Source organism: Mustelus asterias, chromosome 4 (genome assembly GCF_964213995.1).
Source record: "Mustelus asterias chromosome 4, sMusAst1.hap1.1, whole genome shotgun sequence".
Classification (NCBI taxonomy): Eukaryota; Metazoa; Chordata; class Chondrichthyes; order Carcharhiniformes; family Triakidae; genus Mustelus; species Mustelus asterias.
Window position 1 is genome coordinate 42,510,641 of NC_135804.1, and position 20,205 is coordinate 42,530,845.

At 42.3% G+C, this 20,205-nt stretch overlaps 1 protein-coding gene across 13 annotated transcripts in view; it reads right to left on the reverse strand.

Moving 5' to 3' along the window:
* Window positions 1-20,205, reverse strand: part of aktip (akt interacting protein) — a 48,836-nt gene that overhangs the window by 12,590 nt on the left and 16,041 nt on the right. For all 13 annotated transcript variants that reach the window (XR_013497613.1, XM_078210904.1, XM_078210899.1 and 10 more), the window contains exons 2-7: window positions 7,504-7,597; window positions 6,268-6,476; window positions 5,799-5,863; window positions 5,595-5,695; window positions 1,469-1,557; window positions 506-604 (exon numbers count right to left, since the gene is read on the reverse strand). Coding sequence is in view for 12 of the 13 variants with exons in the window: in XM_078210904.1 (XP_078067030.1) it covers window positions 506-604; window positions 1,469-1,557; window positions 5,595-5,695; window positions 5,799-5,863; window positions 6,268-6,476; window positions 7,504-7,545 (605 nt within the window). In the remaining variant the exon portion in view is untranslated. The remainder of the gene's footprint in view (window positions 1-505; window positions 605-1,468; window positions 1,558-5,594; window positions 5,696-5,798; window positions 5,864-6,267; window positions 6,477-7,503; window positions 7,598-20,205) is intronic.

Below are 20,205 nucleotides of genomic sequence, written 5' to 3' on the forward strand. Positions count from 1 at the left end.
GGTACATCAATATCCCATTCATTGGTCAATTTTTCTTCAATATCAAAAAAATATTGCAGATTCTCATCGGAAATAAAGAAATTGCTGGAAAAACTCATTAATATTTTGTTTTTAAAACTTGGTAACAACTGGATGAAAGCATCCTGGTTAGGCTGACTAGCCTGCATCTGCTCGGTATATCTTATGTAGTCCTATGAATAGCAATGGCCAGCTTGCTCATCCCACTCATGCTGAAGTTTACTAGACAATATTTACTTGCTGAAAATTATAGCAATATTTTTGTAAGTTAACTACAAACAAATTTTTGAAAACTATAGTTCAGCTAACAGTAGAGAGGAAAAAAAGATTAACAAAGTTCATTATTTCAAGCTACTCATTTCAGTTATTCCTAATGGTAGTCATGAAGGTGGGACTAAACCAACAAGTGAGTTAACAAGAGCACCATTTTGGAAGCAAGACCTTAGAACTCGGTTTTTTGTATAAAAGCGCTTTTATTTTTACTCACAGTACTGCAGCTTCAGGGTTCAAGGGATTAACTGTATCAATCTTGTAGAATACTCGACGAGCATACATCAATACCTGCCAGATGTGATTATGATTCCGCCTGTGGGAAGAACGTGCATCATTGCAAGATAGCATTAAATCATTTATATTTACCTCTTCTACAAAAATCTACCATGAAGAAGTGTGTGGAATGGGGCAGATTTCTTCAGACATTTGCACACATTGTTGTGGACTGTGTGCAACCGAGTTTCCATCTCTTTTGAGGGGGGTGAGCATTGGCATCAATATAAATGAAGACGCGTTTGAGTGTGAAACTGGTCTTTAGACACCTTGGTTTAGCATCAGAAAATTAAAGAAACTGTTTTAATGTTAAATCTTAAACAAGTTTGTTTATTTTTTGTAACAGGCAATGTCAATGTATATTTATTGCCATTGAAGGAAGAGCCATAACAATCCCCTTGGAGACCTTTTTAAAATAGATCAATCAGCACTACAATCGAATCTTTAAATTAATATTAAAAAAGTCCCAAGGTACTTCACAACAGCATTATAAAGCAAAATCAAACACTGGGCTACAGGAGGTAATATTAGGGGGGATGCCCAAAGCTTGATCAGAAAAGTAGATTTTAAGGAACACCTAAAGCAGGAAAGAGGTAAAGAGACAGAGGGGTTTAGAGCAGGAACTCCACAGTTGAAGGCACAGCCACCAATGGCGGAACAATTAAAATCCTGGTTGTGCAAGAATTAGAGCAGCACAGATATCTTGGTGGGTCGTTGGAGGAGATTATAGAGATAAGTAGCAGGGACTGGCAAGGAATGCATTGGAATAGTCAAGTCCAAAGGTAATAAAACATATGGATGAGAGTTGTAGAAACAGAGTTGAGCAATGCTAGAGATGGAAATAGGCGATCTTAGTGATGGTATGTATGGTTATGTGGTCAGAAACTCAAACTAATGTACTAACCTCCATTTTGTGAATGCTCTTTTTACATCCAATTCTCCTGTAGTTGGATCTACTAGTGGATGGAAGACTGGCATATCAAACATCAAGCGCTAAAACAATACAAAATATAAAGATGAAACATTGGAATTATTTTTTTTAATTCTTCTGAAGCTAATGTTGCACTTCTTATGGAACCTTCCTCCCAAAAGGGCAAGTTTCACAGTGCAACTATGAATCGAAGATTGGAATCTGCTGAGATTAGACACTGGGGTTAGAACAACCTTGCTTTAATGGCCGATCCCAGCAGTTAGTTTTCAATGTTTGCAGAGTGTCAGAAGAAGTAGGTGACTTCTTCAGGGATTATATATGTTGAATATACAACAGCCAATGCAAAAAAAGATACAGGGCTTCACTGCTTGGATTCTGTGCCCTCAGGTGTCACACCGGATTCAGCACAAAGTTACAGTAGCTTTCACATTATATGTACAGCATGGAAAGATTCCATCAAAAGGTCATGCTTTTGAATACAGCAAATTTTGGCAACAACATTAAATTCCTGACATGAAATACATTTTTTTTCCTAAAGAGTGACAAAAAGCTTTAAATCCAGCTAAGAATCATGTTAATGAATGATTCTGCAGATACTGTAATTTTCCACTTTGCAGAGATCAATTGCAACACACATTTAACTTGAGATGAGATGTGATATACCTCTACTACATCAATTGTTCAGCCCTGGAATTGGATCAATAATTTGAATAAGTACCACACCAAAACCTAAGTATTGAACAACCTCCAGAATCGACTGTCACATCATGCATGTGGCTTTGCATTAAGCTCCATATACTGCATCCAATATGATACCCAAAATTGAAAAGTTCTCAAATAATCCAATAAAACAAATTGTTCTGTTTTGAGATCAGGCACTCTGATTGGATATCCCAAACACTATCCCAAGCATTGGAATATGATTGGACATCCATCCTGATTGGATATCCCAAGCACATTTCAGATGCCAGTTGACTGCACTCTGCAAACATGCATACTATTTAAAATTAATTCTTGGGACATGGGCGTTGCTCGCTGGCCAGCATTTATTGCCCATCCCTAGTTGCCCTTAGAGGGCAGTTGAGAGTCAACCACATTGCTGTGGCTCTAGAGTCACATGTAGGCCAGGCCAGGTAAAGACAGCAGATTTTCTTCCCTAAAGGATATTAGTGAACCAGATGGGCTTTTCCGACAATTGTTGCATGGTCATCAATAGATTGTTAATTCCAGATTATTTTTTTAAAATTGAATTCAAATTCCACCATCTGCCATAGCAGAATTTGAACCCAGGTCCCCAGAACATTAGCTGAGTTTCTGGAATAATAGTCCAGCGATAATAACACTAGTCCATTGCCTCTCATACATACAACTCTTAACTTCATTTGGGAGAAATCACAGGAATCAGTAGCATTACCTAAATTTGAAACAACACAACTGGTCCCTTGCATAATCTCCATTTCTTAGTTTTTATTTAGAACATAGAACATAGAACAGTACAGCACAGGACAGGCCCTTCGGCCCACGATGTTGTGCCGAGCTTTATCTGAAACCAAGATCAAGCTATCCCACTCCCTATCATCCTGGTGTGCTCCATGTGCCTATCCAATAACCGCTTAAATGTTCCTAAAGTGTCTGACTCCACTATCACTGCAGGCAGTTCATTCCACACCCCAACCACTCTCTGCGTAAAGAACCTACCTCTGATATCCTTCCTGTATCTCCCACCACGAACCCTATAGTTATGCCCCCTTGTAATAGCTCCATCCACTCGAGGAAATAGTCTTTGAACGTTCACTCTATCTATCCCCTTCATCATTTTATAAACCTCTATTAAGTCTCCCCTCAGCCTCCTCCGCTCCAGTGAGAACAGCCCTAGCTCCCTCAACCTTTCCTCATAAGACCTACCCTCCAAACCAGGCAGCATCCTGGTAAATCTCCTCTGCACTCTTTCCAGCGCTTCCACATCCTTCTTATAGTGAGGTGACCAGAACTGCACACAATATTCCAAATGTGGTCTCACCAAGGTCCTGTACAGTTGCAGCATAACCCCACGGCTCTTAAACTCCAACCCCCTGTTAATAAAAGCTAACACACTATAGGCCTTCTTCACAGCTCTATCCACTCGAGTGGCAACCTTTAGAGATCGGTGGATATGGACCCCAAGATCTCTCTGTTCCACCACAGTCTTCAGAACCCTACCTTTGACCCTGTAATCCACATTTAGTCTTACCAAAATGAATCACCTCACATTTATCAGGGTTAAACTCCATTTGCCATTTTTCAGCCCAGCTTTGCATCCTATCTATGTCTCTTTGCAGCCTACAACAGCCCTCCACCTCATCCACTACTCCACCAATCTTGGTGTCATCAGCAAATTTACTGATCCACCCTTCAGCCCCCTCCTCTAAGTCATTAATAAAAATCACAAAGAGCAGAGGACCAAGCACTGATCCCTGTGGCACTCCGCTAGCAACCTGCCTCCAGTCCGAAAATTTTCCATCAACCACCACCCTCTATCTTCGATCAGATAGCCAGTTACCTATCCAATCGGCCAACTTTCCCTCTATCCCACACCTCCTTACTTTCATCATAAGCCGACCATGGGGGACCTTATCAAACGCCTTACTAAAATCCATGTATATGACATCAACTGCCCTACCTTCATCAACACACTTAGTTACCTCCTCAAAAAATTCAATCAAATTTGTGAGGCACGACTTGCCCTTCACGAATCTGTGCTGACTATCCCGGATTAATCCGCATCTTTCTAAATGGTCGTAAATCCCATCCCGAAGGACCTTTTCCATCAATTTACCAACCACCGAAGTAAGACTAACCGGTCTATAATTACCAGGGTCATTTCTATTCCCTGTCTTAAACAGAGGAACAACATTCGCCATTCTCCAGTCCTCTGGCACCATCCCCGTGGACAGTGAGGACCCAAAGATCAAAGCCAAAGGCTCTGCAATCTCATCCCTTGCCTCCCAAAGAATCCTAGGATATATTTCATCAGGCCCAGGGGACTTATCGACCTTCAGTTTATTCAAAACTGCCAGTACATCCTCCCTCCGAACATCTATTTCCTCCAGCCTATTAGCCTGTAACACCTTCTCTTCCTCAAAAACATGGCCCCTCTCCTTGGTGAACACTGAAGAAAAGTATTCATTCATCACCTCGCCTATCTCTACTGACTCCATACACAAGTTCCCACTAATGTCCTTGACCGGCCCTAACCTCACCCTGGTCATTCTTTTATTCCTCACGAGAGTAAAAAGCCTTGGGGTTTTCCTTGATCCGACCCGCCAAGGACTTCTCGTGTCCCCTCCTAGCTCTCCTAAGCCCCTTTTTCAGCTCATTCCTTGCTAATTTGTAACCCTCAATCAAGCCTTCTGAACCTTGTTTCCTCATCCCTACATAAGCTCCCCTCTTCCTTTTCACAAGACATTCCACCTGCCTCCCAGTACTATACAAACCATTTTAGAAGTAGGCCCCAAATTGGAAATTAAGCCCCTGACTGGTGGAAAACTAAAGTACAACTGATCTTCAGGTTTTAAAATGTGTAGATCAACATAGCTAGATTACAATCACAACCAGAGTAACCGCTGACATCTCAGATTAACAGATCTGCCACCAGTGGTCAAGATAGCTCTTCCTAATGCATAAAGCACAATCGCAGGATGAGAACACATTCACAGCACCCCAAAGGGAGTGGGGCAGGGGGAAAAACAAGAGAGAAACAAATGTGGTAATTTGAATGAGTGGAGGAAGAAATAATTTTTTTCTTAATCAGTTGCAGTCTTGCTAACTGAGCTCAGACAAGTTATTTTGTTCCTTACTTCAGCTGATTCTGGGGAGTAAAGAAAAGCAATATAAATCAGTTGACTGGAGATGATGATCTAAATAAAGTGTCACTTTGTACTTTTCAAATAAAACCACTTTTAAAATATTCACAGCATTGGTACCTACTACTGCACAAATTGCTCCGTGGCTTAGTTTATTTCATTGTGTTCACCATAAATCAATGTTGCAAACATGAAGATGTAATGTGCAAAATTTATACATTCTAAAAGGAAATAAGTGATAAAGGAATATAACTTACAGGACAGTCTCCATCTGGGTAGTTGTCAGGGATATAAATAGTAAATTTAAATACACCATCCTGATACAAGCCATGTCTTATAAAGATCACCCCAAACCACACTGAAAAGAGACATATAAAATGATTAGTTTCCAAAATAATTTGCAAATCAGAAATGGATGAAAAGCAAAACTAGTCTTGGATTACATAAATGATGGGACTTACTTAATGCAGACCCATATGAAGGTTGTACGTAGACTCCAGGCAATTTCTGCTTTACAACCAAGGTGCTACAAAACAGAAAAACACTCAGGTGCAAACGTTTCAGGCACAGAATTATTTCTACTCGTCAACAAGATCAAATGAACACCCAAACTGCAACGTTAATAAACATTCAACTCTGACACATTAGAACAGCCTATTTTAACCTGTGTTCAGGTTTGCCCTTCAAGGTAAGACATCAGGACTACTCTAAAGATCCAGTTGAAATTTAGAACACTGTCCAAATAGACCAGGAGACCAAACTTGCCACTATTGAAAGTGCCAAAAACCGCCATTCTCAACTGAATTTCTGCTACCTCACTTGTGAATCTCAGCAGGAGGGGAGATTAAAAGTTTATGAAACTGAACAAAGCACTCAATACATAATCTGCACATTGGAACCACATTGAAGATAACAAGAGCTGCTACTTACAATTCAGCAAGGAGAGAATATTCTAAATAGAAGGGACCGTATGATGCATGTGTTCCATTAGTTGACTGTGTAGATGTGACAGGAGAAATGGGTTTAGTCACAGGAACAGCATTTTTTGGTATAGAGGGCAACTGTTTCTTGGCTGCCGAAGAGCGTGGAGGGCTGGTCTTCTGTTCTCCAGACAAACCTCTTTCTTCACTGTCAGATTTCTGTAAAACACAAGGTCGTTACCACTGGAAGGTGGATTTTAAAATTCAGTGTTCGACATCACTCTCAGGCATTACTTTAAAATGCTGCATATGCATTGTATTGAAAAAATTAAAGGAAATGAGCGGCTCTACAGGTTGGACAAACAACATAAAACAAGGGGCGGCACGGTAGCACAGTGGTTAGCACTGTTGCTTCACAGCTCCAAGGACCTGGGTTCGATTCCCGGCTTGGGTCACTGTCCGTGTGGAGTTTGCACATTCTCCTCGTGTCTGCGTGGGTTTCCTCTGGGTGGTCCGGTTTCCACCCACAGTCCAAAGATGTGCGGATTAGGTTGATTGGCCATGCTAAAATTGCCCCTTAGTGTCTTGAGATGGGTTGGTTAGAGGGATTAGCGGGTAAATGTGTAGGGACGTGGGGGTAGGGCTTGGGTGGGATTGTGGTCGGTGCAGACCCGATGGGCTGAATGGCCTCTTTCCACACTGTAGGGTTTCTTTGATTCTTTGAAGACATGAGCATATTCCTGAAGGTGGGAACGGATGGAATATTTCCATCAACCCTCTCATTAGCTCTTGGCAACAGAGCCAAGGATAACACAGGTGGTAACCTCAAAGCAGGCCAAAAATATGCAGGACATTTATGGTGATGGATTTTTAGCCAGATCACTAATCCAGTTAGGACAAGTGTGCAGTCCCAAGGGAGATTTGTTATGTGGATCCTACAGACTCTCTCAATTGTACCTTAATCAAATCATCCACCAATATAGCTCCAAAAGCTCAGAGGGTACTGTCAGCAATTCAAAAAGCATTACACATGAAAATTCAGTCATTTTAATATCTGGTAACATGGATAAATCCTAATTAAACTTTTTAAATACAGAAAAATTTGCACAAGACAGAAATATTTACTCGTATTTTCAAACACTAGACCAGGCTTTTGACCATTTTTTGCTCTCCTCCAAAATAAAGGTAACTCTTAGACAATTTTTCATTCTTATGAATACATTTGTGACAAATGCTTTTCTATTACCTTTCGACTAGAACTTGTAGACATACTCCAGAAAGGGTTCATTCCTTGTAGTCAACCGTACACCTGCTTGAACTTCTCTAGTCCACTTTATATTCTAGAAGAGAATTTATTTTGTATTAATTTCTAAAGCTTTGGCTCCTATGTCAAGAGTTTCAGGTTATAATTCTGAATTATTAAAGAGGAAATAACAGAGCACCTGAATAAGAATGGTTCGATCAAGCAGACGCAGCATGGATTCATGAAGGGAAAGTCTTGTTTGACGAATCTACTGGACTTTTATGAAGATGTCACTAGTGCGGTTGACAGAGGGGAACCGGTGGATGTGGTGTTTTTAGATTTCCAGAAGGCGTTCGATAAGGTGCCTCACAAAAGGTTGCTGCAGAAGATTGGGGTACACGGAGTTGGGGGTAAGGTGTTGGCGTGGATTGGGGATTGGCTATCTAACAGGAAGCAGAGAGTTGGGATAAATGGGTGCTTTTCTGGTTGGCTGGGGCCTCAATTGTTTACCATTTACATAGATGATCTGGAGGAGGGGACTGAATCTAGGGTATTCAAGTTTGCTGATGACACGAAGGTGAGTGGGAAAGCGAATTGCATGGAGGACGCGGAAAGTCTGCAGAGAGATTTGGATAGGCTGAGCGAGTGGGCGAGGATCTGGCAGATGGAATATAACGTTAGCAAACGTGAGGTTATCCACTTTGGAAGAAATAATAGTAAATTGGAATATTATTTAAATGGAGAAAAATTACATCGTGCGACTGTGCAGAGGGACCTGGGGGTCCTTGTGCACGAATCGCAAAAACTCAGTCTGCAGGTGCAGCAGGTGATCAAGAAGGCGAATGGAATGTTGGCCTTTATCGCGAGGGGGATAGAATATAAAAGCAGGGAGGTCTTGCTTCACTGTACAGGGCACTGGTGAGGCCGCAACTGGAGTACTGTGTGCAGTTTTGGTCCCCTTATTTGCGAAAGGATATATTGGCCTTGGAGGGAGTGCAGAGAAGGTTCACCAGGTTGATACCGGAGATGAGGGGTGTAGCTTATGAGGAGAGATTAAACAGATTGGGTCTGTACTCGTTGGAGTTTAGAAGGGTGAGGGGTGATCTTATAGAGACATACAAGATAATGAAGGGGCTGGATAGGGTAGAGGTGGAGAGATTCTTTCCACTTAGAAGGGAAACCAGAACTAGAGGGCACAGCCTCAAAATAAGGGGGGGCCGGTTCAGAACAGAGTTGAGGGGGAACTTCTTCTCTCAGAGGGTAGTGAATCTCTGGAATTCTCCGCCCATTGAAGTGGTGGAGGCTTCCTCGTTGAATATGTTTAAATCACAGGTAGATAGTTTTCTGATCGATGAGGGAATTAGGGGATATGGGGAGCAGGCGGGTAAGTGGAACTGATTCGCTTCAGATCAGCCATGATCTTGTTGAATGGCGGGGCAGGCTCGAAGGGCCAGATGGCCTACTCCTGCTCCTATTTCTTATGTTCTTATGAAGCACTTCCACATGCCTGTGGTTTCAAATCTAGATCCCAAAGTAGGAATTTGAAAAGAGGCGCTGCTTTCAAAGTGCTCTTGAATGAAGAGCTGAATGCTTATCTTCCCACAGTGAATTCTTGTCCCTCAGATTCCAATTTTTTTTTTTAAATGCTTAAGATTTATATTAATGCGAAGGTGATTTTCTGGTATTTGCTAAATCCACAATATATAGAAGTATGAGGTGGAATTCAATATTCAGAATATGCAGCTTTCTGGTAGCTTGCAAATGCATTAACATTACAATTGTTGTTGTATTACCAATGCTCAAGAGACTTTATCCAAATTAGGAACATCTTAATAACTTCCTTAATATTTTTCTCCCGGCAATCTATACCAATCTTAAATTTCCTCCTAATCCCACACCACACCCCAGCACCATCCCACCCACAATCCCAGTCCCACCCCAACAAGTTCTCCCAGAGGGTTGTGTTAGCCAAGTAGGAAAATATTAAGAACTTTGCAATAGAAGTGTTAAATTAAAGTCAGTCAATAGAATAAGGCATAATCAATCAGGCTTAAATTCTCCCTCATAATAGCAAACCAGTTTCCTTGGTATTCCAACCGTTTGTTAAGCGGTGAGAATATCACATATGGCCTGATACTAACTGCAAGAACAAATCTACTGAACTTGCATTTATACAGGGTCTTTCACAACTATCAATGAATTTTATAACCAATTAAGTGCTTTTGAATAGTTACAACTATATTGTAGCAAACAGCAAAAACAGTTTAGAGCAACGGCATTACTGATCTGTTACATTAGTTGAGTGCCAAATGTTAGCCAGAAAGCCAGAACATCCTGACTAACTCTTCTCAAAATAATGCCACGGTATATTCAGCTTTTTGCTTAAAGTATACAGAATTGGAGCAGGACATTCACGACGAGCCTATTCTGCTTTGCAATGAGATAATGGATAATCTGCATCTCAACTCTGTGACTCACTGTGGCTCTGAAACAGTTAAGATGTCTCACAACAATCAATCTCAACTCTTACATTTTCAATTAATCTCATTCTTTTTGGGAAAGTGTTCCAAATTTCCTCCACCACTCTGATGCAGTGCTTCCTACCATTTCTGAAATGCCTAATTCTAAGATTACATTCCCTTCAGAGCTCTCCCACTGAAGGGAGTACTTTCTCTCTCAACCAAAAGCTTAGATGGGACTTTAAATACCTCTTCCAAAGTAAGGCACCACGAACAATGCTGAATCACCTCAGCACTGCAGTGACATATCACCTAGATTGTGTGCTCAATAGTCTATTATGGGACTTGAACCCAGAACATTATAACTCTGATGGAAATACTGCCATTAATCTAGAAAACAGATGCACACAATCCGAAAACTATTGCATTGCATCACTAGCATGGCATGCCTATCTTGCAACATTTGCTAAAAATATGTAGCTTTACAAATGAAAGAGTGAAACCAATACAAGTGCACAGTTATACCATTATAGTATGAAAGGGAATTGTGAAATAAAAACAGAAAGGCATTATGCCGGGACAGCCTTTGGCAGAATTACAGTATTGCTGGGAAAAAGGCCCCTCCCTGGACCCCTCCCATCAGCTTCATAAGGTTACTGAGGAAGCAAATGTTTTGACATCTTCTAGCAGCTGGCAATATTCTTTGCATGGTCAGCCAGGCAATGCCATAATCATCTGGCAACCTAATTAGATACTTCAGATACTTAGAAACAGAAGCTGGATACAAAACCAAGCAACACAAGATTTATTTTTGAAAAGATCTACTGACTCTAAAGGAGTTTTGTCCATTTTGAACTCTTAGTAGTGAACTGCTGCATTAATTCTATACATTGTAACAATCAGGTGAGGGGGTTTGAATGGCTCCCTTCATTTCTCACTCTTCGTTTGACTGCAACAGGTTTGTTTAAAAAAGACATACTTGCCATTTCAGAGCATGTTTAAATGCATCACAGTGATAAGGTACAACCAGACAGATTTTCTTGATTTTTGAGAAGATCATTTTTATTGTCCTCTTGTTTATTTTTAATCCAGCCGAGGTAAAATAATAAACTACACTCCCAACACACAGATTACAGAACGAGAAAGGGTTAATTGATTGATCAAGCGTCCAGAGAAGTAAAAGGCATATACAGTTTATGCAGGTTGGCTAACTTCAGGCCGAATTCAGTAGCCCAGCTGCTCCCCCCCCTTCCCCGAATCAGGAAGATTAAAAAAATGTAGACAGATGATTGGTCAGTTCTTCTGGAGCTAGGAGGGCTGGGGTATGGTTCCTTTAAAAAGTCTCTGTCTGCAGCACCTCAGTAGTTACGATCAGCAAGCAGCTGGAAAGCTTCCAAGTTGGATTGGAGGGGACGAGGGGAAGGAGGAACCCCACCCAGGTGTTCTTCCTTCAGCTTCTTAGCTATTGACGCAGTGGCAGTTGTGTGCTAATTATATACTAGTTGCACTGCAGCAACTCACCTAGGCTCCTCCTACAGCACCTTCCAAATCCATGACCTTTACCACCTGGAAGGACTAAGGGCAGCAGATGAACTTTAATATCACCACCTGCAAGTTCCCCTCCAAACCATACGTCATCCCATCTTGGGATTATAAATTGCCATTCCTTCACTGTCAGTCAAAATCTTGTAACACCCTTTCAAACAGCATTGTGGGTGTATCTTCACCATATGACCTGCAGCAGTTCAAGGTGATGTTTCACCATCACCCTCAAGGGCAATTAGGGATGGGCAATAAATGCTGGCCTAGTCAGTGATGCCCATTTTACCACCTCACCCACCCAAGGCTCGCAAGAGCCCACCCGAGGCCAACGGAGAATGCCGTTCTGAGAGCCACGGCCACCCCGATTCCGGGATGGGAATGGCGGTAAAATTCCAGCCATGGTTAGGGAATTGTAACTTGATTAACCAAGTCTGAGAATAGTCCTTCGAGCCAGGATCCCATTGTCCAAATAATTAGATTTGACGGTTCATCTCCACCTAGTTGAGTGCTCCCAATACTGTGCTAATGGAGACAGGATATAGAACATAGAACAGTACAGCACAGAACAGGCCCTTCGACCCACGATGTTGTGCCGAGCTTTATCTGAAACCAAGATCAAGCTATCCCACTCCCTATCATCCTGGTGTGCTCCATGTGCCTATCCAATAACCGCTTAAATGTTCCTAAAGTGTCTGACTCCACTATCACTGCAGGCAGTCCATTCCACACCCCAAGCACTCTCTGCATTAAGAACCTACCTCTGATATCCTTCCTATATCTCCCACCATGAACCCTATAGTTATGCCCCCTTGTAATAGCTCCATCCACCCGAGGAAATAGTCTTTGAACTTCACTCTATCTATCCCCTTCATCATTTTATAAACCTCTATTAAGTCTCCCCTCAGCCTCCTCCGCTCCAGAGAGAACAGCCCCAGCTCCCTCAACCTTTCCTCATAAGACCTACCCTCCAAACCAGGCAGCATCCTGGTAAATCTCCTCTGCACTCTTTCCAGCGCTTCCACATCCTTCTTATAGTGAGGTGACCAGAACTGCACACAATATTCCAAATGTGGTCTCACCAAGGGCCTGTACAGTTGCAGCATAACCCCACGGCTCTTAAACTCCAACCCCGTTAATAAAAGCTAACAAACTATAGGCCTTCTTCACAGCTCTATCCACTTGAGTGGCAACCTTTAGAGATCTGTGGATATGGACCCCAAGATCTCTGTTCCTCCACACTCTTCAGAACCCTACCTTTGACCCTGTAATCCACATTTAAATTAGTCTTACCAAAATGAATCACCTCACATTTATCAGGGTTAAACTCCATTTGCCATTTTTCAGCCCAGCTTTGCATCCTATCTATGTCTCTTTGCAGCCTACAACAGCCCTCCACCTCATCCACTACTCCACCAATCTTGGTGTCATCAGCAAATTTACTGATCCACCCTTCAGCCCCCTCCTCTAAGTCATTAATAAAAATCACAAAGAGCAGAGGACCAAGCACTGATCCCTGTGGCACTCTGCTAGCAACCTGCTTCCAATCCGAAAATTTTCCATCCACCACCACCCTCTGTCTTCGATCTGACAGCCAGTTACCTATCCAATCGGCCAACTTTCCCTCTATCCCACACCTCCTCACTTTCATCATAAGCCGACCATGGGGTACCTTATCAAACGCCTTATATATATAGTTTATTCCTATTCCCCCAAGGTCATTGTTTTTGCAGACATGGAGTCTTCTTCTCAATGGTGGGGTACAGGGATATAAATTGTGTAACCATCTTCGGCTGCATGTTAAAGTCACATTTTTCAGTCAATTTTTAAAAATCATTCGGCTTTCCAGCCAGGATTTAAAAATCATTATTTGCTCTGAAGTTTCATGACAACATAAAAGGAGAAGAGAAGGAAACAGCGAATAATCGCTTTCTCACTGTTACAAAACACCTCGCATGCAGGCCTGGTGCTTCCCGACCATTATACAGCCAACCAAGCAGCAGTGTAGTCAGCACCCAAGATCTCCCTACCTTTCTTCTATCTCATTTCCAGGGTAGAACATCCCACTTGACTTCACCAGATTTTCTTTCTTTCCTCCTGCTCTCTCCTCCAAACTCACTCTTTGTTTCTATTTCATTATCACCTTTATTATTTAAAATCACATCACCATAGACTGCAGTGTTTTATTGTAATAACAGCATTGATCAGCTTTTCTAATGCGTGAACACATCAGATAGAAAGATCAAGAATGCACCAGCTGACATGCCATCACATCCCTATACTGGCATAAGGGATATTTTCTTTCTATTCCCCTCAAGTGGAACCTCAGCACTCCAAATATATCCCAACTGGGGTCATCTGTCTCAGATCATAAGGTCAGAAGTGGAGATGTGTGCTTTGGATTGCAGTGTTTATTTAACTCTACTCCAGACACGGTGCAGTGGTTAGCACTGCTGCCTCTCAGTGCCAGGAAATTCCGGCCTCACGTAACTGTGTGGAGTCTGGACGTTCTCCCCATGTCTGCGTGGGTTTTCTCCAGGTGCACTGGACCAGAACAGGCATTGGAGTGTGGTGATTAGGGGATTTTTCACAGCAACTCCATTGCAGTGTTAATGCAAGCCTACTTGTGATTACTAATAAATAAACTTTCAAACTTGGGTGGTCTACTTAGGTTTCTGGCCAATGGTGATGCCCAGAATGTTAATGGAAGAGGATTCAGTGATGCTAATGTGTTTGAATATCAAGAGGAATTGGTGAGATGCTCTCTTGATGGAGATGGTCATTGGCCAGCACTTTTATGGCACAAATATTACTAGTCACATATCAGCCGAAGTTTGAATGTTATTGGTGTCTAACTGTATTTTCATAGAATCCCTACAGTGCAGAAGCCATTCAGCCCATCGGGTTTGCACCGACCACAATCCCACCCAGGCCCTATTTCTGTAACCCTACATATTTACCCTGCTAATCCCCTGACACTAGAGTCAATTTAGCATGGCCAATCCACCGAACCCACACATCTTTGGACTGTGGGAGGAAACCAGAGCACCTGGAGGAAACCCACACAGACATGGGGAGAATGTGCAAACTCCACACAGACAGCGACCCGAGGCTGGAATGGCACCTGGGTCCCTGGTGCTGAGGCAGCAGCAGTGCTAACCACTGCCACCATGCCGCCCCCTGTGGGCTCAGGCTGCTTAATTATCTGTGGAGTTGGAATCATAGAATCGCTACAGTGTAGAATGAGGTCATTTGGCCCATCGAGCCTGCACTGATGGCAATCCCACCCAGGCTCTACCCTGTAACCCCACATATTTACCCTGTTAATCCCCCTAACTAGGACAATTTATCATGGTCAATTCATCTAATCCCCTTTTTTGTGTGGGAATTGAAGCCAGGTCTCTTGCGCTGTGAGGCAGTAGTGCTAACCACTGTGCTACCTATACTGTTATGGCTATAAAGCATGTCAAACAGTATTCTGTAATGATTCACCCCGATTTCTCAAAACCTTTCCACTATCTGCAATGTACAAGTTTAAGAATATGATGGAACACACTCCATATGCCTGGATGACATGCTGGACACTCAAAAGCTTGAGATTAATGGCTACAAAGCAGCTTGCTTGATTGGCACCTGAAGTACGACCCACTTTTCACCACCAGCAGTGCCAGAAGTACACCGTACACATTGCAGCTACTATTCACAAATGCAGCATCTCATTAAGGTGTCTTCAACAGCATCCTCCAAATCCATAGCCTCAGTCAAGAACATCACTACCTGCATGATCCCCTCCCAATCATACCCTCGCTCAACTTGGAAATCTATTAGCCTTCCTTCATCGTCACAAGTCAAAGTCCTGAAAATCCCTCCCCAGTAGTACTATGGGTTGTACCTACTTCACAAGGATCAAAATTCAAGGCAGCAGTTCACCATCACCTTTGGAGGGTAATACATGCCGATCTTAGCAGTGATGCCCACATTCCACGAATAAGTTTAAAAACACAAATCACAGAATAACCTCCACACCACTCATTGTACAAATTGACATGTGAGAATATCAGAAAGTGCTGGAAACATTCAACTCCATTTCCCTCTCTATGGATGCTAACGTTTCATGTCTGTAGCCTTTCATCACAACAGTTTTTGTTGTTTCCCATGCATCATTTTCTGGTAGTTTCCCATGCATCATCGCAGTAAATTAACACTGTACATTTTCTATGGCTTTTATGCCCTTTCTTTAACGGGAAAGCCAAAAGAATACAGAGCATTCTTAATTGTAGCCAAAGCATGACATATATTTCATTCTTTGTCACCATTTATAAATGCAAAATATCTACCTGCATCCTCAATTTCAGAATCAGAACAATAAATCCATTTGGCTCATCATGCCTGTACTGGCTCTTTAAGAGTTAACCACTTAGTCCCACTCACTGTCTGCTCCAAGTATTTATCGAATTCCCTTTTAAAATTATTGAACCTCCTTCCATCACTTTTTCACACCGTGCATTCTAGATCTTGGCCTGTTGTGCATCTTACTTACTCATGTTACCTTTTGTTCTTTTGCCAACCATTTGAAACCTGTGACCCCTGACTATTGGCCCGTTTGCTTTTATTTACTCGGTCAAAACCATTAAATGATTTTGGACACATTGATCAAATATGCTCTTAACTTTGCTTTAGGGAAAACAACCCCAGTTTCTCTAGTCTTTTCATGTAATTGAAGTCTTTCAGAAAATCTCCTGATTTTAGCCTTGATTTATCTGCAGAACTATTTTTGATGCACCTTTACCCAATAGGACTCTATTCATTTCATTTTCCAATGTTTATCCTATAACATATTTACTAACTTTTCTGCCCAATTAATATCCTCTTCATATCTGACTTTTGCTTTTCCCCCCCTAGTCCGAGTGTCATCTTCAATTCTTTGTCAACCTTTTCTAGTTGCAATAACTTGTAACTGTTACGATCCCATAGGAACCCTTATTATAAGATCCCAGGGTTTAAAACAATTAATTTTACTATAAACAGTCTTAGGTTACTTATTTACATTGAAAAACATAATAGAACACAAAACACCTATTTTAAATCAAAATTCACAACTGAACCTCCCCTTTTCATTTATGATTTTGCTTAAGAGTCTTTGGCTATGTATCAGGTTCTTGAAGATTATTCACTTTCTTGGGACCAACTCCAAACTTTTCAACAGCTCCCTTAAGGTCCGGGACTTTCCAACTTGACCTTGAACTTCACTTTACTGCACAGTGAATTTAAACAGAAAATTAGAACCTCTCCAGTCTGTAATTGCTGTATTCTCCTGGTTGCAGTTCTTGGCAAATTCTTTCCCTTTGCCTCTGGAACTGTGTTTCCTCCTTCTTCTTAGACAGTCTCTTGGGAGGTGGTGGGACGTTGGTGTCAAGAATGAGTTGCTTCATACAAAAAAAATGAGTTCTCAACTGACTAAAGAGTCCAAGGCAACCGACAGTCTCTGTCACAGGTGGGGCAGATAATGGTTGGAGGATCGGGTGGGTGTGCTTCTGAGTCGCCACACATACTGTTGATGTTTGGCTTTAGCTTGTTCTCGATGATAAAACATTAGGTATTCAGCTTCTTCCTGGATGCTTTTTTCCCCCCCACTTAAGGCAGTCTTAGGTATTCTCTTCCTTTTTCCTTGAAATCTTCCCTCCCATAATTTTTTTTAAGAACAGGTCAGTTTAAAATGTGCCCCAATCAGTCTTTGTCTTTTCCTAATCATGCTCAATAAATGTCTTTATTCATTCATTTTCCACTACACTTCATTTGTTACCTTTTCTGTCCAACAGATTATTTTCATTCTCCTCCACACCCACATTCCAAAGCTAGTTGGCAAATTGGTCTCTTCCTTCCATAAGGTCCACGTCTCATATCCATACGACAAATCACGCTCCTCATAACTATTTAAAAATAGACTTTAAAATTGATATCAATACATTTATTGACAGGCATTATGTCCATGTTGAAACAGCAACGCTTGGAACAACAGATGCAATATACCTAAAGCAACATAAAATATCTGATACAAAAGAACAGCTGGCTTACCAACTCTCACAATTGTTCACTCCGCTGATGTTACCTGCGAGAGTGTCCCAAAGTCTCGACCCATGTGGTGTATATTTTGATTTGATTTATTGTCACATGTACTAGTATATAATGAAAAGTATTATTTCTTGCACACTATACATACAAAGTATATCGTTCATAGAAAAGGAAAGGAGAGAGTGCAGAATGTAGTGTTATAATCAGGGCTAGGGTGTAGAGAAAGATCAGTTTAATATATGTAGGTCCATTCAAAAGTCTGATGGCAGCAGGAAATAAGTTGTTCTCGAGTTGGTTGGTACATGACCTCGAACGTTTGTACCTTTTTCCCCGACGGAAGAGAGTATGTCCGGGGTGTGTGGGGTCCTTAATTAAGCTGGCTGCTTTGCTGAGGCAGCGGGAAGTGTAGGCAGTGTCTGAGATAATGTGAGGAAGAATGTACAGCCCAGTGAGGAACAAGTTCAGTTGTCATATAAACAGTTGATAAAGAATATTTATTAAAGTAATAAAAACATTAATTTTCTATAGCCCCGCTGATTTCTGGTAAACAATGTTTCTGATAAGAATGTGCACCTCAAATTTCTCTGGACGCCTGCTAATTTTGTTACTGTGCAAATTGTATCTCAGTATTCTTCTAGATGCTTGCTAATCATGTTACTTGTCTGCTATTTTTGTTTCTGTCTCAAGTTCACTGTTAATTTCCAAATTCCTAACATGTCCCCTCCCTCTCTTTAAAAGTGTAATGTCTTAATTTGGAAGACACTTTCATTTCTCAATCATTTCTTTTCTGTTCTACCGTATCAACCATTACAAAGATTTAAGAGCATGCAGAAAAAGACATCCCAGAAAATTTACAGCCAATGACTAGTGGTGATCCGCAGGGCTCTGTATTGGGACCTCTGCTGTTTGTGATTTATATAAATGATCTGGAAGAAGGTGTAACTGGGGTGATCAGCAAGTTTGCGGACGACACAAAATTGGCTGGACTTGCAGATAGTGAGGAGCATTGTCAGAAGCTACAGAAGGATATAGATAGGCTGGAAATTTGGGCAAAGAAATGCAAAGTGATGCATTTTGGTAGAAATAATGTAGGGAGGAGCTATACGATAAATGGCAGAACCATAAAGGGTGTAGATACGCAGAGGGACCTGGGTGTGCAAGTCCACAGATCCTTGAAGATGACGTCACAGGTGGAGAAGGTGGTGAAGAAGGCATATGTCATGCTTGCCTTTATAGGAGGGGGCATAGAGTATAAAAGTTGGGGTCTGATGTTGCAGATGTATAGAACGTTGGTTCGGCCGCATTTGGAATACTGCGTCCAGTTCTGGTCGTCACACTACCAGAAGGACGTGGAGGCTTTGGAGAGAGTACAGAGGAGGTTTACCAGGATGTTGCCTGGTATGGAGGGGCTTAGTTATGAGGAGAGATTGGGTAAACTGGGGTTGGTCTCCCTGGAAAGACGGAGGATGAGGGGAGACTTAATAGAGGTGTATAAAATTATGAAAGGCATAGATAGGGTGAACGGTGGGAAGCTTTTCCCCAGGTCGGTGGTGACATTCACGAGGGGTCATAGGTTCAAGGTGAAGGGGGGGGGGGGGGGGGGGGGGAGGTTTAACACAGATATCAGAAGGACATATTTTACACAGAGGGTGGTGGGGGCCTGGAATGCGCTGCCAGGCAAGGTGGTGGAGGCGGACACACTGGGAACGTTTAAGAACAAAGAACAAAGAACAATACAGCACAGGAACAGGCCCTTCGGCCCTCCAAGCCCGCGCCGCTCCCCGGTCCAGGATTGAATCCTGAATCCAGGATCCCCGCCCAATTTTCCAGCCTATCTACATACCAATATCCTATCCACCGAGCTGTCCCTCACAGCTACGATGCTTTGTTCATTACAACCTATTAACTCACCCCCACCCCCCCATTCCAGACCATGTGATCTCCAGGGAGAGGCGAAAACCCAGAGTGAAAAACCCCAGGGCCAATATGGGGAAAAAAAATCTGGGAAATTCCTCTCCGACCCCCTGAGGCGATCGAAACGAGTCCAGGAGATCACAATGGCCCTGATCGGAAAATGCTTCCCAACCCTAGTCATTTCCACTTCCACGAACACCATATGAATTCCCTGCCCCCGAGACAGGTTCCCAACTATCCGCAGTCTCGCTCTGTACTGGCACCAGCAAGATGATCATAGAATGAAGCCTTGAAACGAGAAACAAGGAACAATTAGCCCGCGCCGCTCCCTGGTCCAAACTAGACCACTCTTTTGTATCCCTCCATTCCCACTCCGTTCATATAGCTGTCTAGATAAGTCTTAAACGTTCCCAGTGTGTCCGCCTCCACCACCTTGCCCGGCAACACATTCCAGGCCCCCACGACCCTCTGTGTGAAATATGTCCTTCTGATATCTGTGTTAAACCTCCCCCCTTCACCTTGAACCTATGACCCCTCGTGAACGTCACCACCGACCCGGGGAAAAGCTTCCCACCGTTCACCCTATCTATGCCTTTCATAATTTTATACACCTCTATTAAGTCTCCCCTCATCCTCCGTCTTTCCAAGGAGAACAACCCCAGTTTCACCCAATCTCTCCTCATAACCAAGCCCCTCCATACCAGGCAACTTCCTGGTAAAC